At 34.7% G+C, this 23310-nt stretch overlaps 1 protein-coding gene, 1 non-coding gene and 1 pseudogene across 5 annotated transcripts; 2 read left to right on the forward strand and 1 right to left on the reverse strand.

The window, feature by feature from the left end:
- The first annotated feature begins 1401 nt into the window (after positions 1 to 1401).
- On the forward strand, positions 1402 to 2440 carry LOC127103116 (protein FAR-RED IMPAIRED RESPONSE 1-like; annotated as a pseudogene).
- Positions 2441 to 13319: 10879 nt separating this feature from the next.
- On the reverse strand, positions 13320 to 22843 carry LOC127107705 (uncharacterized). 4 transcript variants are annotated; one of them, XM_051045022.1, is made up of 14 exons: positions 22658 to 22843; positions 22282 to 22540; positions 21991 to 22175; positions 21748 to 21883; positions 20867 to 21145; positions 20620 to 20717; positions 19524 to 19638; positions 18967 to 19072; positions 16742 to 16835; positions 15283 to 15423; positions 14717 to 14830; positions 14508 to 14624; positions 13788 to 13844; positions 13320 to 13677 (listed from the first exon to the last, which is right to left on the reverse strand). In XM_051045022.1, exons 1-14 carry the CDS (start codon positions 22742 to 22744, stop codon positions 13564 to 13566), a joined length of 1902 nt encoding a protein of 633 aa, XP_050900979.1. In that variant the 5' UTR covers positions 22745 to 22843; the 3' UTR covers positions 13320 to 13563. The 4 variants fall into 4 exon arrangements, 3 of the variants coding, with proteins under 3 accessions (XP_050900979.1, XP_050900978.1, XP_050900980.1); XM_051045021.1 differs by having other exon boundaries at positions 14717 to 14816; positions 15297 to 15487; positions 22658 to 22839; XR_007795799.1 differs by lacking the exons at positions 13320 to 13677; positions 13788 to 13844 and having other exon boundaries at positions 14538 to 14624; positions 15297 to 15487; positions 22658 to 22841.
- A 37-nt stretch (positions 22844 to 22880) lies between these two features.
- Positions 22881 to 22952, forward strand: TRNAT-CGU (transfer RNA threonine (anticodon CGU)). The gene has a single exon. It is a non-coding gene; the product is annotated as a tRNA-Thr (tRNA).
- The last annotated feature ends 358 nt before the right edge of the window (positions 22953 to 23310 follow it).

The following is a 23310-nucleotide window of genomic DNA, read 5'->3' on the forward strand; positions in this document are numbered from 1 at the left end:
AGTACCGTACCAATGTGTCTCACATAGACTTCTCCGTCGTCGAATTAGCGATTTTCTCAAACACATTAACATCCACACACTGATGAATGTAGAACAACGTCTTCTGATCCTTCTTCCTCATATCACATTGTGCATTCCTCTGCGCATCTATTTCATTTTCTAGAAGTGCAATCGGAATGTAATCGTCGTTGACGAGATCAAGAACATCTTGAGTGTCAAACAACACATGCATCTGAATGCATACATTGATTCTAGTTCTTGTCATCAAACACTAGAAGCTTAGTACTCATATTTTTGTTTCTGTTCATCTTCAAGTTTGTGCAAATCACTCAGATCTCACCAAACAAAAGTGTTTCTCAATCCCGCAGAATCAAGAAATATGATTCTATTATGATTTCGATCAAAATTTCCACACGGATTCAAGAAACAAAATCAATCACACAACGCCTTACTGTTCACTTGTGTTTTCATGTGCTTCCATGTGGATATGAACCGAAGCTCTAGATACTAATTGTTGGTGAACAAGATGAAAAGGATGAAGATGGAAGAAGAGAGAGAAGATTTAAAATAACAAACTTTCACTACTTTACAAACGGTTACAACAAATATTTACCCACACTCATTATACACAATGCACACACTCAATACGCAATTGCACACTGTTGACAATTACACTAGTTTATATATACAAACAATAATGTCAAGTAGGCAAAAGTGTTAACTTACACTAGTCAGATCTTAATAAAACTAATACTATTACTATTGAATATGAATTATAACATTTATTTCATCTTCTTCATCGCCGTGCATTATAGCTTCTCATCAGAATGACATTTATTCATCATCATCTTGTCTTTGATTGTCATCACCAGCACCATTTAGCTTTGTTATCACTGACCGTCTTCTTTGTTGTTCAATTTCGCCGTCGTCGCTGTCGAACTTCATCGTTGCCACATCTTTGATCTTCGCCATTCTTAAGTTTTCTATATGTACTCTTTGTAGTAGTAAAAACACCTCCATTAACTATTTTTAATTTTCTCCTTCTTGCTTTTCATTTTCTATATCACTGTTTGTTTGTTTGTGTATTTTTTTTTTTATGTTTTTTTTTTCTTCTACTATATTACTTTGTGTTTTTGTATTGTTTTATAATAAACATCATTATTTAAATCTTTTATTTGTTATTACGTTGAGATTTTATAGATATTTTATGTTACTTTGTTTCTATTTTTCTTTTGATTGATTGTGTGACACTTTTAATAAGTTCATCCAAGTTGTTTTGTAGTTCTTATTTACTGTATGTGTATGCTGTTTAAATTTTTTAGAGAGACTTACTATTGATTTTTATTTTTAATAAGGTTATAAGACACAAGTAGAGTTTGATTATTATGACATCTTTAAGTAATGATTGGTATGAAATTTGACTCAATAAACACTGCTTATCAATTCTGGCTATGGTGCACATGTTGGCTTTGGTGTCAGAAAACATTACGTGAACAAGAGTAAAAAAGATGGATCTATATCATCAGGTAGGTGTAAGTTTTTTAGTAAGGAAGGATTATGACAACCTGATAAGAAAGATGTCTTTGTTAGCAACCATAGAGCTGAGATTAGAAGTGATTGCAAAGCAAGAATTGCTCTTGTATGGAAAAAATGAGAAATTTGTCATCCATGAATTTGGACAAGATCATAATCACTCTCTACAACCATCCGAAACAACACACATGTTTGCATCACATAGAAAGATAACTTAAGTCCAAGTGCATGAGATTGATCTAGTTATGACTTTGGATTGAGACAAAAAATCAACATTTGACATGTGGGGCACAAAGCTAATCTTGAATATACACGCTTGGATGTCAAAAATTATCTTAAAGTAAGAAGACAAAGAAGTATGGTGTATAGCGAGTCCGAATGTCTTTCACAATATTTTCAACGGCAATTGTTGGAGAATCCATCTTATTTTCACGCATACCAAATGGATATAGAAGAACAAAACACCAATGTATTTTGGTGTGATGCAAATATGGTGTTGGGTTACGGATATTTTGGGGATGTTGTGTCATTAGATACTACCTATTGTGCGAGGCCAGTTGCTTTATTTTTAGGATTCAACCATCATAGGGGTTCAATCATTTTTGGTGTTACACTATTGTATGATAATGAGACATTTGAATCATTTAAATGGTTGTTTGAGACATTCTTACAAGCACATGGTAAGAAAATAAAACCAAAGACTGTCTTTATTGATCAAGATCAGGCAATGCCTAGAGCTCTTGCTGAAGTGATGTCTGAGACTTACCATGGTTTATGCATGTGGCACTTGTCGCATAATAGAATTAAACATCTTGAAAACTTGATGAAAGGGGAAAGTTATATTTTAAGAGATTTCAAGAAATGCATGTATGAGTTTGACACCGAAGAAGAATTTGAGACAACTTAGAAGGACTTGTTCAATTAATATAATCTTCATGAGAATAGATGGATCAAATCAGTTTATGTTATCAAAAGAAAATGGGTTTCGTATTACATGAAAAAAGCATTCACATTTGGAATGCGAAGTACACAACTTAGTGAAAGTTTGAATGCTGACTTCAAATCTTGCATGAAACCAAATATGGTTATAATACAGTTTTTCAAACACTTTGAACAGTTTAGTGAAAGAGGAAACATTGTTTCTAAATTCATTAGAGTAGCAGCCGGAGCATCTCGTTTTGAAGAGCCTCTTGAGATTGTGGATAACACGGTAGATTTACTGAGTAAGCAATTAATGGAATTTCACTTACAAGCTAGAAACAACAATGGTGATAATTCGATATCTGTGACTACTGATGTTACACAACCCAATAGATTCAAGAAACGACCTGACTCATAATTTCTTCGCAAAACATAAACAAAAGGTGAAATGCTAAAAGAAAATTAATTAACTCATTATTCCTTATGAAACTCAAAACTTTCTTTCCAGTTGAATAAAAATCTCCCGAGTGTAATTCATATTATTCCTTATGAAATATTTGAGTGTTCTAACAATAACAGAAACATAACAGTTAAATAAAAACCTCAGCTACACAGTGAATAAATAGGGACCTCATCAAACCAAAATAACAATATTTACACAGACAAAATCTACTCTATAGCTTCTGCAAATGTCTACAAAACCACTGATCTTAAAAAACACAGTCGCTTCGAAGCTTGGATACGGTGGCGGCGAATAATAAATACACAGTTGCTTCGAAGCTTGGATAAGGAGGTCATGACGGCGAAAGGTTGCAGCAGAATGTAAATTTTCAAAACTTTCATTGGGTTTGAATACCCCTGGTACGAATGTAAGTTTTGCTTATAAAAAAAGAAAGAATGGATATTTTTAATGAAAGGAAAATAAGTTCAAGTTTTAGTGGTGGATGCATCTTTTTACATTTTAAGTTTTTAAGCTATTGATATGTAAAACAATTTTTTTTTTAAATATTTGAAAGTATTTTAGATAATTATTTAAAATACCTGGTATACACTTATACAATTTTTTTAAATAGTTTTTAAAGGGATTATGAAAAAATTATGTTGCTGATTAAAAAAAATAGAAAATCGTTTTAATTAAAAGTTATAACAAAAAAATCAAACTAACTTTTTAATTTAGAATTAAAAAAACTTTAATAAATTAAAAATAAATGAATAATTAAAAAATATGTATATTTTAGAAGTTTGATAAGGGTATCTTTAATTTCTACTATAAAAAAATTATAATAAATTAGAAATAAAAAATATGTATAACTAGTTTTAATATATTTGATTATTTTTTAAAACGGTTTGATTAAATCTCTAAAAAAAATTTTAATTAAAATTTATAAATAATAACAAGTTTATTATTGAGATTTTTTAAAAAATAACCATCATTTTCAATTTAAATACTAAAATAATCTATTTTTCAAATTAATTATCGAAATAATCACTTTTCATTACTTATGCGTCAGTTGAACTGGCGCATCTAATTGCCACTCAAGGGAGACGCCCTACCCATTGGCGCATGCATGCATTGCAAATGAGCATAGACGTCATAGGGATGCATGCATGTCTTGAAGCCACATGAATTGGCGCATGCATACACTACATCAGTGTATGCACCAATACATGTGACGCATGCACTATGCATATATTTTTTTTAATTTTATATTTTATATTTATAATTAATTAAATTAAATACTTAAATAAAAAATAATATTATAATATAAAGTTAAAATACATAAAATTGACAAGAAAATCAATGACCCGTCCGATTGAAACACCTCCATGTTCCACATCTAGGTGTGTTAGTTTACCTTCAAGGTCTCCCACGATTTCCCTGAGGTGTTTGGGGTCTTTGAATGCTGACATGATGCAATGGTGGCTGGTGTGAAGGTCCGGTGGAAGGTCCAGCGGTATTTGATAGATTTGTCATCATTTCTCCCTAATAGTTGGGGGATTGTCGCCAATGGCGCTTCCGTAATTGAGTCTGGTGCTCATGTTGTCGTAGTTGGGTCGTTGTAGTTGGGTGGATTATGGACGGTATGGTAGTCTGAATTGGGACATTGAATCGTTTTTTAAACGAATCAATGGTTCTTATAGTGTACTAAAGTCAAACAATGGTTGGGTGTTGTGGCAATGATATGTTTGGGTGTTCATTGGTGGGGGCCTACGATGACATGACAATGAATCATATGAATCATTTGGGATATAGACTATTGTGGTGGCTGCGTATGGTTGTTAGTGGTTAGGGTTTGATTTCTGGTTTTGAGTTTGGGTGTGTGACATGAATTGGTTGTGAGGTTGGGTGTTTGGTGGTTTGGTGTATATGGTAGGGTCATGGTGTGAGGTTAGTCATTGGGTTTTGGTGGATTGACATTGTTCTTGGGCGGGGATTTGTTGTTGGGCGTTTGATGACGAAGCTCGTTGGCATGGATCAATCAAATATCTTGGCTCAGAAACAAACGGTGGCGTTGTAACCGACATAAACCATGTCATATAATGTTGAGTTGGTCTAGCACCATGTATGACTGATTCATTTAAGATGTGTTGTCGTTGATTCCTCCAATGACAACACATCTCTTTTTCAAAGTCTCTCGAATCGGAATAATCCCATTGGCCATCTACTCTTTGTTGATGTCAATCTCCCAAACACGTCGAAGGTTATGGAATTTTATACGGTCACTCAGGTGCATCTCCATGGTAGTGAACCGGATAATTGGTGTTTTTGTTATCCAAATTTCACCGTCATCATGGTTAACCTGGTGATCAAGACCCAGATACGACCTCCAGATAAACTGTACAAGAATATGACATAATTAGAGGATATGTAATTGGATAAAAAAATTTAAATCAAATGTAGATTTGTGTATTAGTATTACATCGTCTGATCCAATGTGGTTTAAAAGATTGCGATAGACTACTACAGCGTGTTTGGGACATCTATTGTAGTTCATCCCCTTAACTAACCACCTAGATCGAAAAGATTGAAAATATATTAGTTACAGTGAGTTGTAGTATAAAATCTAATAAATTAGAAGGTGAAATTTTAAACTTACTTTGTTGCATAAGGGAATGTGAATGGTTTCTCGTTGACCGAGGCGAGTGACGGCAGTCTTGACCAACCCCATGCTTGTAGCAAATAGGCGCAAGAATAAAACATACAAGTATTTTTTTTTTGGCATTTTTACACAACGAACTATATAGATGGGACAAAACAGTTGAACCCCAATTATATGTGCTTACCTTATTTATGTTTCGTAACAACGGAAAATACATAATATTTACTGTACTACCAGTACTTTCAGGAAATAAAAAATTACCAAATAAAATCATATATAACACCGAGCTTTAATTATCTTTTCATACTCGATAGATTCTTCGTTAAATGTTAGACTTGAATAATATTGTTTAAGATATTTTAAATTAATACCTTGACCCCTAGGTTGACCAGAAGTCTCTCCCGTAGTTGTGTCTTCACACAAAGGGACTGAAGGAGAATGGCGATCCAAAACGCAGCGGAATTTTAAAATTTCTCCTTTAATGATCCTTACGAATGGGCATGATCAGTGATAGAATCGTTACCTCTTGTGGCGATCACGAACGTTGAACGATGACAACGCCTCTACTCAGTCCACACGAACGAATTCCTTCAATCTCAGTGCTAGCTGCTACGAATGAAGGCTTTGAGTGAGAGAGAGAGAGAGAGAGAGAGAGAGAGAGAGAGAGAGAGAAACGAAATTGCAAGTGTGACCATGCTTCTACACAAGGGTTCTATTTATAGAATCACTTGTGTGGGCTGCAAGCTAAAAAGCCCACTCAAGTGTATATGACTCATATCTTATAATATGCCAAAATCACTTAAGCTCGTGGTACCTTACCATATTTCGTATTCTACTTAAGTACATGTTAGATGCCCAAAAGTGCTTATTTGAGCTATCATATGTGGGCATCTTTCACTCTTTTTCCTTGCTAAAATTGTCAAAACCACATTTGTTTTACATGGAATGCATTACATTGATAAACAAGCTTGGTGCCTTTGATGTGTGTGTTATTGTGCAGGAAAGGCATGAATTAATTGATAATAAAGACACAAGAGAATTGGCAAAGGAACCAAAGAATACAAGCATTTCATCTGCCTGCTCGCTAGGCGAGGCTGTGGCGAAGCATTGGTTCGCTAGGCGAGCTCCTGGCGAAAAGCTCCAGTAAATTAGCAAATTAATTCGCTAGGCGAGCTCAAGGCGAATGTGGTAGCGAGTTCATTCTGTTTTGGTGAAAAACGCAGCTAGCACTCACTCGCTAGGCGAAGCTCTAGCGAGTCCCCAGCGAGCATTCCAGTAGCAAAACCTCTCAACCTCGCTGGGGCGAAGGTTGAGGCGTGTCCTTCGCTAGGCGAAGGTATGTTCGCTAGGCGAACATCACAGTTCAGCAGGCCCTGTTTTCTCTGGGCGCAGGGGCCTTTTGTGCCCATTTTAGACCCTCGCTAGGCGAGCCATTCTGCTCGCCTAGCGAGCATGACAGACCAGCTGAGGTCTATAAGTAGCAGGTGCCACTTTTGAGCACCATACCTCATTTTTACCAACTTTTCCATTTTCTGTACTTTCTTCTAGATATTTTACAGGATTGTTTTGGGAGCTCTTATGCCCTAGTTTTTCATTTCTCTTCATCTAGCAACCATCTTCCACAAAAAGAAGGTGGATTCCCATCCAACTTCGATTATCCGACTTGGATGTTGATCAACCTTCTTTCCTTACTTGCCGACCAAGCTACCATGAAAATGAGTAGCTAAGTCATCCATTTGTCAAGGTTAGATGTAGGTGATTTCTAGCTTTGTGTGTAAATGTAAGGATCCTCATATGTAAACTCTTTAACGGTAAATATATGATGAAAACTTTGTTTCTATTTAAAACTCTTTGTGTTGGTTTATGATCGAGAGATGTTTACCGATTCTTGACCTAAGTTTTCATCCAAACTTGTTTGTTAGCTAGAGATAGTAACGAATGATTTTGTTCACCATAAGGTTGAACCAAAAGGTTGTCATTTTGATAGATTGTGTTCGAGAGAAACAATGGATCAAAATGGCAAAACTCACAATGGGTGTTCGAGAGAAACGCATTGAGAGGACCTTGTGAAATTATTTATCATCTAAAGGAGTTTATAAGATTGTTGACCGAGCTAATACATGCAAAGTGATCATTGAAACCTAACTTTGACAATATTTCTCATTTAATCAAAACATAACTTTTACCGCAATTGATTACTTTGTATGCAAGATAACTTGATTAAAACCAAAACCCTATTGTTACATTAAGTTAAGATTAATTCAACCATTGAACGGCAGTGATATCTTACAATCTCTGTGGATACGATAACAAAAACCCGACACGAAATATACATTTCAACAGTACACCGTACCTTACGATGTTCTATAATTCACTTAAGGGCACCGTACATTACGGTATTCCTTAATTACTCTATCTCTCATCAATCTGTCCTTTGTGTGTGACCCTATAGGTTTTCGCGGCATTGGCAATTATATTAAATCGCGTATTTAACATAATAAACAGTGAGCGGTATCTAGCAACATATCACTGCTACCCAAGACACGAAAATATCATGTGATCTGACAAATCCTTCTGTGATAATAATTATGTGTATAATTACCCTTTTGCCCTTATGTCTATATTGAACACAAGGCATAGACTGTGTCATCCTTGTCCAGTTCAATATTGAGCCCATAGACATTTATCCTGTTACGCATGATGGGCAAATTCCATCTAGGTCACTCATGTCCCTTAGCATGCTTCGTGGAGTACCCATCAATTGTCTTTATGGTCATCCAATTACGGACAATGTTTGATCAGCAATAAGGCACTCGACTCTACATCTAGGGTCCATAGTGGTTTCAGGTCGAAGGGTGGTATACACTATTATCACCATGAGAATAACTTATGATACTTTGCATAACATTCTATATAGTATTCTCATAGCGGGTCAATCCAGTATAAATATTACTCTTAATATTCATACCTATGTTTAAGACTTGATAACTCTTTATCCATGATCCATGAGATGTGATCATCAGTCTATAAACATAATAGTCTTCATGCTTTAATGTTATCCCACTTCACAATAAAGCTTGACTACGGATACTTTAAGAATAGTGTCCTTATGTCTAATGTGATCTCATGATTAAGTCATACTTGATACATTAAACGGACTAGCTATTCTAGGGACTTTATTAAACAAACATAATAAAGAAAAAGCCTTTTATTATTAATAAATAATTTGATACAAGTACCAAAAGTATTGGCCTCTAGGGCTTACACCAACAGGAGCACCCAAAAATTCATCCCATATAGAGTTATCTTGGTTAACTCTACCATTTACGACCTTACCATCGATACGTAGACCTAACAACATGTAGACGTCCTCAAGTGTGACAGTACACTCACTGAAAGGAAGGTGAAATGTGTGGGTCTCGGGTCTCCATCTTTCTAACAAAGCAAGAATAAATTTGTAGTCAAGTGAGTATGAGACTATGTTGAGCAGATTACCAAAACCGCATCCTCGGATATATGGTTCTATCAAAGGATCGTGTGGTACATATTCATGTACACGACATCAAAATTTCTTTGGGTCCTAAAAAATATAAGTAAGAAATAAGTAAGAAGAAGTAATAAACAATAGAGACATTTTGTTACGGAATAAGAATAAGAATAAATAATAAACAATATAGATTAAGTAATAACATACAAACATCGCAATATTATCGATTGTTCCTCGATGTTCATCATCCATAGTCAATAGAGACATATTGTTGCAGAGAGGTTGAATGTTGAAAAGAGGTTGAGTGTTGAAGAGAGGTTGAGTGTTGAAGAAAGGTTGAGTATGATAGAGAGGTTGAGTGTTGAAGAGAGGTTGAGTGTGACTGGGAGGTTGAGTGTTGAAGAGAGGTTGGGTGTTGTAGAGAGGTTGAGTGTCGCAGAGATGTTGAGTGTTGCAGAGAGATAGGTTGAGTGTTGCAGTATTTATAGATGATAGGTTGGTAAGTTGCAGCATGTGATGTATAAGTGTAGGCATCACTGGTAAGGGCGCCTGCCTTTTACTTTTGCATGCATGTGAGGATGCACCATTGGTAAGGGTGTATGCCTTGTGTTTAAGCATGCATGTGAGTAGGCTCCATTGAAGAGGGCGTATGAGTTGCTTTATGCATGTGATCACGCACCATTAATAAGGGTGCATGCCTTGTCTTGTTAGAGCAGAAGCATCTTTGCAGAGAATCATGCAGGCGCATGCCTTGGCTTATTAGGGCAGAAGAATCTTGCAAGCGTCATTGGTAATGGTGTTTGCCTTGTCTTGTCTCTGCATGGAATCCTACAGATTCTTTAAAAAGTTGATATGTGATTAGTACACTTGCCTTCATCATCTACCCTATTTAACTGCATGCTAATATGTGATCAATGCACTCACCATCAAACACTAAACTTACATTTTAAAAAAATGTCTTCATCACCACATTACATGATCAGTGCCCATACTGATGGTGAAATATTTGAGTGTCACTTATTCGATTTTTATTTTCGCAACCAGAAGTAACTCGGTTTACAATAAATAGATGATCAAATTTTTCATATTTGAAACAAAAAATAGAAAATAAATTGCAGTGTAGTTAGGTGGGACAAATCATGTACAAAAATTCGATGTTCTTTGCATACAATCAAGTAAAGTTTTATCAGTTGAAGATTCGAGATGATGACAATGTTGATCATATGTTTCTCAGTCATGAACAATTTGGCTACAATGATATAAAGTTATATATATTAACACAATAACATCAAGTGTCTCAGTTCGTTGATCCGTCACAAGTGTTTTGTGAAACTGATGACAATGAACAAGCTGAAGTCGATGTTATTGACGAGGAAGAAAAAGAAACTGAGTTATTGGTTGATTCAATGGTGAATGATGAAGAAGAAGAAGAGCCATTACCAGCTAGTCATGTATATTGTCCACCTTAACACATGACAAACTTGAATTTGGGTGCATATGAACCTTCGTCATATATATTTTACAATCCTTGTGTGCAAATTCAAGGATCATTGAAAGAAGGAGACAAATTTTGCACAAAAGAAGAATGTGTCAGAGCCATTAAAAAGTATCACATGGAATTATCAGCTGATTATAGGGTTGATCGAACTAATGCAACGAGGTATAAGGTTTATTGCCGAAATGAGCTTTGTCTGATCCAGTTGTCAGCATCTTACCGAAAGAGGAGTGATTCTTGGGAGATTGGTTTTATAGGTCCAATTCACACATGCTTAATCACGAACCCAATGCAAGACCATCGCAAACTCAGCTCTCAGTTAATATGTGACGAAATTTTGTTTGTCATTAGCGACAACCAGTCGTCAAAGGTGAGTACAATAATCTCGCATATTGTAACACAATACAACTATACTTCATCACACAGGAAGACTTAGATAGCTAGGACTAAGACAGACGAAAAAGTGTTTGGCAATTGGGAGGAGTCATACAAACAACTTCCAAAATCTTGGTGGCTCTTAAACATTATGCTCCAGGGACTATTGTCAATTTGGAAACGTTGTCGACGTATACCCCAGACAGGACTTATGTTATTGGTAATGGAATATTCCACCGACTCTTCTGGGCGTATCAATCATGCATCAAAGGTTTTGCTTTCTGTAAACCTATTATACAAACTGATGGTACATGGTTGTACGGAAATATAAAGGAACGCTACTGATGGCAGTGGCACAAGATAGCAACAACAACATTTTTTCAATCGCCTTTGCCCTGGTTAAAGGGGAGATTGCTGGGGGATGGAGTTTTTTCCTAAAAAATCTCTGATTGCACGTTGCTCCTCAGCCTAACTTATGTTTGATCTCAGACTGACACCCTTCAATAGTGAGTGCCTACAAAAACATTGATAATGGCTAGCAGGATCCTCCGTCGACGCATGTCTACTGCATTAGACATATCGCTCAAAATTTCATGCGGGAGATCAAAGACAAAACGTTGCGGAAGAAGGTTGTCAATGTAGGGTATGCATTAACAGAACCTTCTTTCAAACACTACCACGAAGGCATCAGATTGTCAAACGCATATGTAGTAAAGTGGATCGACAATATTCTATTTGAGAAATGGACTAGGGCATACGACAACGGTCAACGTTGGGGCCACATGACAATAAATCTTGTGGAATCAATAAACTCTGTCTTCAAATGCATCAGAAACCTACCTATAAATGTTTTAGTGCAAGCAACCTATTTCAGGCCAGGGGCGTTGTTTGAGACCAGGCGTTCCAAATGGAGTTCAGTGTTACAATCTAGGCAGTTGTTCAATGATGCATCAATGAAACTCATTAAAGAGGAAGTTGTCAAAGCTAACACACATGTGGTCACGGTGTTTGACCATACTAAAGGTTGGTACAGTGTTGTTGAGTTCATGGATCACAATGAAGGCATGTCGAAGGGACACTATTGAGTGGAACTAATAGAGGTTGGTGCGACTATGGAAAGTTCCAAGCTTTTTGTATGTCATGCTCCCATGTCATAGAGGCATGTTCAAAGGTTCGATGGGATCCATCCAACTTACTATCTGACGTTTACAAAGTCATAAGCCTTTGCAATATTTATAAAATTAGCTTTTCAATGGTAGCAAAAGAGAATTAATGGCTTGCATATCAAGGGGACATTCTTTGACACAATAAAATAATGCGAAGAAAGAAATAGGGTCGCCCAAACAACACCCGTATTCAAACCGAAATGGATATGACGAACAAAATGGTTAGATTATGTAGTTCATGTCGTCAGCCCGGTCATAATCGTACTAACTGTCACAGTGTTGGAACAAGCACAACAAGATAATTTTAATTGTAACTCTTTTGCTTTATATTAAAAACAACATTCATTTCATATGATAACTTTGTGAGGAAATACAATCACAAACAAATACAACACATAAGCAACACATAAACAATAACACAACAAACTACAACAAATAAAATGTCATCACTAACAAATATAATACATAAACAACATAACTATGCGATTACAACAACATAACTAAGAAAATTGAAGGAGATTGAAAGAAAATGGAAGAAAAATGGAAGGAGGGTAAGAAATTGTGTGAAAAATTATGGAAAGAACGTTGTGTATTTATAGATCAGTACACACATGCATGCGTCATTGACTTAGGTGCACACACACATGGTTACATGCATGCAACAATGCATGTGGCGCACACTCATATGCCTACATGCATGCGCCATTGCATGTGACACCTTCACATGCATGACTGCATGCCCCATGGATACGACACCTCATTTGAGTGACAATTAGATGCATCAGTTTAACTAGCACATAAATAATGAAATGTGGTTATTTTGATAATTAATTTGAAAAATAGATTATTTTAGAATTTAAATTTAAAAAGTTGATTATTTTAAATAAAAAAAATCCAATTTACAAGTGCTGTCTTAAACGAATTTATGCATGTGTGAATTATTTAAAAGCACGTATGTGAATACAGTTTACGTATGAAAGAAAAATACATAATTTGTGAAAGGAATATACCAAAGAGTTGTTCAAAATTTCACCTTTAGTAAATATTTAAGAAAGGAAAATATATAATTTGTAAAATTACTAATGGAACATTGGAACCAAATACATTTTCCATATTGTCTAAAAAAAATTATTGAACTAAGAATTATAAAGGCGGAACTAGAAAAAGAAGAAAAAAAATACTTTTTAAGCTGCAATGGATAATTGTTCAAATATATATTAAACGAAACAATATTCTCATCATGGATGGCAAATCATCATTATTTTAAATATATCTCCATAGTCCCTTTTGTTTTGTCCAAGTTAAAATGTTAGTATATCTTAAGCTTCAAAGTGTAACACGTAATTACCTTTAACAGATACACAAGAAACAAATCCCTTCAGACAAAATCAATAGTAGTACCAGGCATAATATATCAAAGATAAATAAAGTCACATTCATTTTCATACCGAAAAGATGTGTCACATGCCCAGAGAAAATAAAGAATCAATTAAAATTGGATTTCCTACAAATCTTTACACTGCCTGCAGACGCCTGATTTGCTGCTCGATTACTTCCAAAATTCTTCCGATTTGATTCCCTCGCAATTCTAGAACCAAACTACACCAATCCATGCATATATATATATATATATAATACAAAACAAATCAATCATTATGCAAAAGAGTTGTAGAGCAAAATTCTGAAGTGTAAAGTTTTGGAGTGCACACCTGGATTGCTCGTTTGGGAAGAACTGCTGCTTCATATAAGCCAAGCAATTCTGCAACCTTCAAAAAATATATGTACCAGAAATATTTAGTTTTGGAGTTCATTTTCTATGTTAGATCTTCAGACAGAAAAGAGTTTTAAGTTGGTAAAATAAAAGAAGTACGTATAAAAAATATTGCAAATTCTATGGTGAACCACTTTGACGGGTGGTCCATGGTGTAGTGCCACTTGAAAATCACGGGAAACTCCAACGACGACTCATAGTACATTGTACTGATGAAGTCACCGTCTCACTCATGAGAACAAGGATGAACGAGGTCATCTACTTCCAAGGGGCGACATCGTTAATTGTTGATGTTTCAAGTGATTTTCAAGTACCAGTCTACCATAGACAACTAATAAATTGGTCCACCGTAGAACCCATATAAAATATAGCTCTTTCCGATGAAACTTTCAAACACAGGTATGAGTTCGGTTCAGGCAACAAGACTAGCTTCAAGTCCTTATATTCATTCATAACTCCTACAGTACATGAGCATGTTACCAAAAAATCATATCACTAGTTTGAATCAGCTGAGTTAAAATGTTAAGTTATTGAAAAAGATCTTGAGAAAATGTTGCTCTGTCAGCCAATAAATAGTCAGACAAGCTGTAAATTCATACATTAGTAAGTTTATTGCGGTAGAAAACAAGTAAGCAAATCACTCTGACAACAACAATACCTCTCTTAAAATCTTTTTATCACCAGTGCCACTGGGTTGATCAAGGTTGGCGACCTCCCACAACGGGAAGTCGAGTAAAACCCTTATAACATCCTCATCCAAGAATGGGAACCTAGCCTACAGAAAAATACAAACCAAAAAATTATAAGTAACTATGAGATTAACAAATTAGGGATCAATAATGATTCAAGCTATAATTTGAACATTACCTCCTTTCCGTTATCGGCAATACATCTATCATCTCTTCCTAAATTCCTTTTCCAAATTCTTTGCATATCGAGTTTCATTTCCTCGTGTAGCCCCAGCCAACTAATTAAGGCATACTATACCATCAGAGTTCATTAAAAGATAATGTGAGTGTAGTCATAGTTCATAAATCAGTAGTACTATTAAGTTAACACCAAGATAACCTAAGAATTTGAAATGTTCGACCTCTAAGTAGAAGTGTATCAAAATACCACAAAACACAATAAGTTTTCTAAATCATCAATCAAAAAACTTTATCCAAATTGCATCATATGTTTCTTTCCTGTGGAAAGGTAAATTGATGAACATTTATATCCACATCTTCTAAAATTTAATTGGTTACAGCTAAAGCAAAGATGAAATAAAGAAATTACATTGTGGCCTATGCATGCAACTTGACAATTTTAGAACCCAAGCTAATGTACAAAGGGAAAAGAAAGTTTCATTCAACAAGACATAAAAAGAGCAGAACATTATCACTTGTAAGTTGTAAGCATCTGTAAAATAATAAATTATGATTCAACGTTACCATAGTAATAATACCTTCCCCGTCTAAAACTTGTTCTATGTCTCCCATAACCAGCACACTGTTCATCAGCACCAGAACCAACAAGAAGAATCCTTGCATTGGACTTGTACTTAATCCGTGCATGAGTGGCATCATTATCATCTGCATCAGACACCCATCCATTACCACCAGAAGCAAGCCATAAAGCTATTCCAATATTAAGGTCCTGATAAGATATGTGCAAACCAATCATCAAATAACGTAAAGGTGTTCGAGAATATAACTATAAGCTTTTCAGTCTGAAGTTTCAGAAGATCGGGCATTAAACTGAAGAGAATTCCAATCAATTAAACCATCAAACTTTTTCAGTGCGTTATGCAACGCCTGGTTAAAGGAAAGGCAATTTCCGATTCTTAAAGAAGACCTATTTTACCTCTAATTTTACCTTTTCTATTCTTCTAAACATGTATTACCTTAAAAGACCAGAAGGTAATCTAAAATTACCAACTCAAAATTAAATGATGTAGAAAAAAGTCTGGACGTAAAATCAATGTTTTAAAATCGGCTTAAATATGTGTTTAAAAACTGACCTGTTTGTTATTTACATGTCAGCATATATGATGTGTTAAATACACCATTCCTGCCACTTAGCGTAAATAACTGTCAATTTTTTAGTAGCAAATATGTTTAAAATGTTGTTGTAGTAAGCATTTATAAACTAAAATGACTAATTTGTTAAAAAAAACAAAAACTTAAAGACTAATATTTTATAAACATCTAACTTAAAGGACAGTACAGCAGTATTTGACCTAAATAAACTCATACCGTATTTAGATGAGTATTTGAAATTTATCTTGTAAAAAAATATTATCTTTAAAATGTATTTATAATAAATAAATTTTATAAGTGTGTACTATGAAAAATGTGACATAACATAACAATATCTATATAAAAATGGATAACAATTTTGGTAAGTAGCTTAAATCTTGTTATCTTTGATTGTAGAGAAATTGTTTTCCGTAAATCATTGTGTCTAGCATATAATATATACAATCAATATGCTTCATTGTACAAGAATCCGAATGCCTTAGTGGCCTTAGAAAGGCCTTACTTCTAAATTGATGTGGGTTCGAATTCCACTCAAATTTTTGCATAATTTTCAACCATTTATTCACTCAGTGGTCCAATCGGGTTGCTCCCCAGTTTAATTAGTTTTGACCGGTTTGATGATGTTACAGTGGGTTAACAACATTCCCGGTCCATTAACCTGCTCGAACCGGAAAGAGGTTTGATTCCCAGTCCAACCGGTCGGTCTAAGCCGATTTTTAAAACACTAAAAATACAGAATGATATGCATTTTTTACTGTCTGAAATTTGCAAAGGGTGGTTATTCAATTAACTTACCTAATCAGATATGTTCATGCATATGACAGAACTAGAAAAAGTATATTAATGATCCAAGGTATTTATGAATTAGTACCATGTAGGTGTTGGCAGGATTTATGAGTGACATTACATGGCTAGTTTCAAATACCAAGTCTGACAAGTCAGCATCAATCTCCACGAGTCTCCACCTGCAGTTTCAACAGATGATCCTAAGATCCTACCCAAGTAATTAAGAAGGATCGGGAGGGGGTAGTAAGACAGCAAACAATAAGATCCAACCAAAAATGGAAAATAATACGGTGTGTGTCAATATATATAAGCTCTCAGTAGTTTCTTTTGTGAACTTTGTTGTTCTATTTTTAAACTTGTGAAAATCTTATTTTTTGTATGTGCATTTTGAAAATAGAACAACAAAGTCCATAAAAGAAACTACTCAGAGCTTAAACATAAACAATCGAGTCCAAAAAAGAAAATACTTGAACCATAGATCAAATCACAAATGCACCAAAAATTTGTCACGTGTTTTTTTTACCAATGACAAATATTTGTGCCGTGTTTCTTTTATGTTTATCAGTGCACAATGATATATGTTATTACAATAAACCTTGATAAAGTGTTGGACATTCTTTGATGAGAGTGAAAATGTGAAGAAGATAATAAGTTAGATAATAAATAGAGAGATGGAGAAAATATTAATTAAGAAAGAAAGAGTGAGTTATTAGATTAAGATTAGAAGAGATATAATTTAAATTTGAAATGTGAAATTGAAATAGGATAGAGAAGAAAATTTAAAAGAGAAAAGAAAGTAATAAAAAATGGAAAGTAAAAGCGAGAAAAGAAGTGGAAAGATAAAAAAAATGAAAAAGTAAAAAGAGAGAGAAAAATAATAAAGAATGAAAAAGTAAGATACTAATGTCTAAATTGCCCTTAAAAAGTTGGTTTTAATTATTTGAGTGAAGGATAGGAATGTAATTACCAATGTAATTGTTGGTATTTGAATAGTTGAGAGTTGATATAAGGTAGTCATAGAAAATTGTTTAGAAAGAAGACTATAGGAACCGTGTGGTTATAGGAAACGGTTATATTGGGATAGGGATGGTAGCTTAAAGCCTTACATGAGGAAATGGCATTGGTTTTTTTAGATGATCAATTACAAAGTACCAATTACTTATTTATAGTCTCAAGTCACCAACCTCTCAATGGTGGTAAATGTTTCTAAATTATTTTAGTTCTTTCTAGATGTTTCATGATAGATTAGTATTATAATAGTTATAGATTCCTCTAGCCTTTCAATCAGAGTTATTAATCTCGGATAGCAGACCGGACGACCTCAAAAATAGGATTGTAGATAACTGGATATTTTTCGTTGACTTTTTAGAATAGACTATTTTTTTGACTAAATATATAAATAATCTATACAAATAAATTATTTTGGGTGAACATTAAAAAGAATATTAAATTAGCAACACAAAAGTTTTATAAAAATCAAATTAATAAAATAAAAATGGATTAAAAACTTAATTATTTGTTCTTATTATTTTTATTATTAAATGTTATTATTTTTATTATTAAATGTTATTATTTTTATTAAGTTTATTAACATATTATAAACTAAGGGGCTAATATGCCTTTTTTTAATAATTAAGATACCCAAACATAAAATTGTTCTACAGCCCATTTCAGTTATTTACTCAGTCAAAAAAACCTTTTTATTCTTAACCCGGTCCATTTGGTTACACACTCAAATAAAACCTGGAGAACCAGAGAAACACAGCCGGCATCTGCAAAACAACCTCGAGAACCAGAGTAAAAGAGCCAACCGCCGCATCTGCAAAATAATCTCGAGAACCAGAGAAACATAGCCGGAGAGAGAGAAAAAAGCGGATAAACCGCTCCGCCTAGGGTGCGAACCGTGACTCACGTTTGCAGCGATATCGGCCGTGTTTTCAAATGGCGCTCCGCGCCCCTCTTCTTGCGGGGCTGGTGGCCGCTCAGGCCGGACCGCCCGGGATCGCACCGTTCGCGGCCGCGATCGATAACTCTGCTTTCAATACATATTTAAGAGAATTCTAGAAATTTGTAGCTATTTCAACAATAATTAACATTCTTAAATTAATAGTACAAGTTTCTATCTTTAGCATTTCTCTAACTTAGAATTACTCAATAATATGAACTTAGTTAAGAGACTTCATTTTCATATATAACAATTTAATATTGTAAAAATACAAATAAAAATCAAATTTGGAATTAAATAAACGGCGTTTTTACCAAGCAGCTAAATATATATATATATATATAAAATAAACATGGATTGCATACCTTCTGGAAGGTGCAACTCTCTTTAGCTCTTTCAACCCTGCCTTGGCAGATTTTCTATCCGGAGCTAACTCACCATCAAAGCTTACAGTCAGTAGATCAATTTCATCTGTCAATTAGAAAAAGGTTAGACATTCCGCTCATTAGAAGGTTCCTGAAACATGTAAACTATACGAATTCAACTGGATTCTACTTTAAGCGATTCAACACCAAAGAAGGAACTTGTTACATATAATACAATCATATGATTTAATCCAATGGCTTAAACTTTTGGGAGAGGATAGTTGATTTGTGACATGGTACCAAAGCCTCTATGACCAATTGACCTTGCGATCTAGAAGTCAATCCTTCTTACTCCAACTCTCTAAATAAATATTTAAGGTTCAACATGTACATTGTCTATGCTTTCTAAGGGCTCTTGCATAAGGGGGCATATTAGATATAAATCATTCATGTGCTTTCAAAGTTCTAATATAGTTGGTTTATGACATAATTGTTCAAAATTGTGTAGTAGAATCACCATATAAAAAGGTGATTTAAGGCTATTTGGGAGCACTCACAACTGGGATCCAAGCATTGATCCAATAATGCGGCAAGTATCATAGAATCCAGCCCACCAGAAAAAAGAATTGCAACAGGAACAAACTTCTCTTGTCTGATACCAGATATCACTTCCTATACAATTAAATCCAAAGAGTTCAATCACAATTCATGACAAATATAAATGACATTGACTGGAGGAAAACACAATCAATTCTACAATAAATACAAATGTTGTTAAAGCCTCTAAGGTAATGCCATCCAGGAACAAGTTTTTTGGCTATAAAAGAACTGATGAAGAGTTAGAAGTCAGTGGGTATATATAGCCCTACAACACACATTATAGAATTAGAAATCCAAATTCAGTTATTAGAATTTCTAAGTAAGCCAGGCACAAGTGGTGGAGAGATTTAGTAGTTGCAATTTGCATAATGGAAATACGCGAAGTTATGACAATTTGTTTCACTATCTTAGTATTGTGGAAAAATTGAAACAATTGGTTGAGCGTATACTTGAATAAGCATCATCTCTAGTAATGGAAATTCTGGAAGTTTTCCAATATTCACCTTTTGTTTTTAAGAATTTCAAGAAACACATTCATTAAAATATTTGTTAGATAAATAAAAAATAAGACAGGTTACAACTTACAACCATGTGAAGATGATTATAAAGATAAAAACAACATGGTGTTTCATAAGAGAGTGCACCTCTTGTCTTTTCCTCTCCACTTCCCATCTTTCCTGTTCAATACCCTATTCTCTTGAATGATAGACATCTCTATCATTCGCTTGTATCATTTTGCCTTAGATTTTATTTTATTTTTTATACAAACACAAACGACGGTAGCCATAAATACAAAAACAGTAGCCATGATGCAACAGTTGAAGTTGTTGTCAAGTGACTAAAAGGTCACAGACTCACAAATTTGAATCATGGAATCATGAAACTAATGAAGAATTTAATGCAAGACTCAAGTCTCAAATTATTAATCAGCAAAGTTAAAGATATCTTATCAATGTCATACAAACTGATGATGACACATACCTTTGATGTTGCCAAAAACTATAAGCGGTATGCATACAAGATTTGTTATCCAGTTTCAATTAAGTTGCATACCTGATAGATAGTATACAGTGACGTACGCCGTTTTACAGATTCCTTTAAAACATTTAGTAACATATGAACTCGCATTGGAATCGCAGTTTGAGTTGAGCCTGCTTAATCAAGACAGAGATTGTCACGGCCTCTCAAAACTTAAAGCTACAACAGAATTGCCAAATAATGCTAAAAGCACTAGAATGTGCGGAAATTAAGTATTTGAATAAACAAATAAATAAATGGAGCATTATCACATTCTAATCACCTGCTTCGCATGGAACTGTCTCTAAAGAAGCTGAATGCACATCATGTTGCCTCCTAGAAAGCTTATGATGAGATGTCTGCAGGTTTTCAGAGCTTGGTTCGACGGAAATTCTCTCCCACTTGATAAGTTCCTTTAATATTGAGTTTGTATATTCATGTATCTGGACTTCGCCAACTAGAAATGCATTTGAATTTGAAGCATCCACATGCATACTATATATTCCACATGGTAGCTCTTCCCAATAACTAATATACTCCATTCCATTATGAGCTTCATTTTCTGCAGTAAATTATATTCGTAAGTCCAATTTTTATAATAATATGTTTATTCGTTGGGGGAGTTAGAGCTTGTGAATTAGATAGGATTAGTTAGTTAGAGAGGTAGACCATGCCTATATATAAATAATAGGAACTTAGGAAGGGATGGAAGGAGGCTATCGAGTGACGTAAGAAAGTACTGAGGCCTTAGGGAAGAGAGGAGCCAACCCTCAAAAATATGCATTGATGTTCTGTAATCAAGGAACTTTCATATTCTTTTATAAGATAGGACACCAAGTTCCCATCAACTAGTAGTGGCTAATCACTGCAAAACTTTGAGGCCGATGAAATTGTCGAGATAAGTAGCATCAACTAACGAGGCACGAAATCTCCAGAAAACAGTATTTTATTGTTTTTTCATAACGACATATCCACCAATGTCAGATTGATAAAGAGTACAAAGTTTCAGTACATTCTGGCTAGAACTATATTAGAATAAATTGCTGGAAGTTGTTTCTACTAAATGGCAAGGCAATACAACACGTTCTATTCAGGTCACAGAAATTGAACCAAAAAGCAAGACAACAGTAGTTGTTCCAAATCCATGTACAATACATTACATACCAGAGGCTTGCTGAGCTGGAGAAACTGGTGATACGGAAGAAAGAAGAAAAGCCGAATCCTCTTCTGTAGGCCAGTGAACAAGGAGGCTCCTCCTACCAAACGCATCTCGCCCAAACCAAAGTGTCCTTGAACTATCCTGAAATAGAAAAAGGAAGTACCATACCACTACCACTTAAAACCCACAAAGAAACCAAACACATTAGTCTACATTTGGACGCACAGAAACTTACCACTTGGAGTTACCTGCCAATAGACGATCGCCCATGGTCCCTTAATCGTAGAAAGAACATCTGTAACAGAACTTTTCCCACATTTAACACAGTAACCAGTCACACAAGAACCACAGGAGCAACAATTTCCAAGAGTCTGCATAAGAAATTCACCATCGTTGCAATCCCTAGCAAGTTCAAGTCCTCCAAAAATCTCACCTAAAGACCATAACAAAAAGTTAAAATCTACAACATCTTATTGCAAACCATTCACACAAATCCAGCAGCAAAAAAATCTAAAATCTGAAATAGTATCGGGAAGTACCGTTAAACACAAGAATGTTTCTAGAAGCATCCACTAAAGGCTGAACAAGCGGAACAGTTCCTCTAAGCTGCAAAGTTGAACCGATGAAATGAAGTTCTCCATTACCGTCATTATTTGCAGAACATAATAACGTTTCATCCTGTTCTACAAAGGATGAGATTTGGTTTTCACAGTGTTGCAGAGTAACTTTCTTCACACCCAAGCTATCAGGACCTCTTCTCCGCAGAGCTGCTTTCAGGTCATCTACAGAAAACTGCAACTGCACCAAAATCATCAAAAAAAAATGATTCAAATCAATAAATTGTTGTAACTAACTTGTATGGTTTGAATATTTGAGAAATTTGAAGTGTTGGTGGAGAGGAATTAGGGTTCTTACATTATCGGTGTGGCTATGTGAGCGAGTTGAATCGAAAGATGAGATGTTGATATGAATGCCTGAGACGGTCAAAGCGATTCCACACATCTCTGTATCTGTTTCTGAGGTTCCGTTGCAGCGACGGAGAATGTGGTTTTGGTAGGGTTTTTGACGGCTGAGTTGGCTTTATTCTTGTATAGCTACTTGCGAATATAAAATGATAACATACATTCGAAATAAAGCAGCTTCCATAGCATAGTGGTAGTGCGTTCGCTTCGTAAGCGAAAGGTCGCGAGTTCGATCCTCGCTGGGAGCTTTTTACTTTACACTTTATTTTATATTATTCTTTATTTCGATTTTTGAAACATTAGTATTAGGGAACTATAACAAACATCTATTTCAATTCGCCAATTAAATTAACTTCATAGTTATTTGTACATTTGGATTTTTCACTATAAATAAAATTGATTACACTTATTAAAATATTTTCTTATCCAAATAACAATAATTTAACTTCTAGCATAAAGAAAAAATCTAATCTAATAAGTTTTTTTTAGAGATGACAAAAAAATGCATATGTATGGATGGAGTGGCAAACGGACATACCCGAGTGGCAAACGCACAGACCCGTCCGTTTAAGCATGTCCCGCAAAAGTCCGTAAAAAAATTAAGAA

Source organism: Lathyrus oleraceus, chromosome 7 (assembly GCF_024323335.1).
Source record: "Lathyrus oleraceus cultivar Zhongwan6 chromosome 7, CAAS_Psat_ZW6_1.0, whole genome shotgun sequence".
In the NCBI taxonomy this organism is placed as follows: Eukaryota; Viridiplantae; Streptophyta; class Magnoliopsida; order Fabales; family Fabaceae; genus Lathyrus; species Lathyrus oleraceus.

Excerpts from the sequence above, each read along its gene's own strand:
- LOC127107705 (XM_051045021.1), bottom strand. The coding sequence starts at position 22,744 with ATGTGTGGAATCGCTTTGACCGTCTCAGGCATTCATATCAACATCTCA. Across the intron at positions 22,541-22,657 it reads CACATAGCCACACCGATAAT|TTGCAGTTTTCTGTAGATGA; the intron begins GTAAGAACCCTA and ends ATTTTGGTGCAG. Across the intron at positions 19,639-20,619 it reads CACTGTATACTATCTATCAG|GAAGTGATATCTGGTATCAG; the intron begins GTATGCAACTTA and ends TTAATTGTATAG.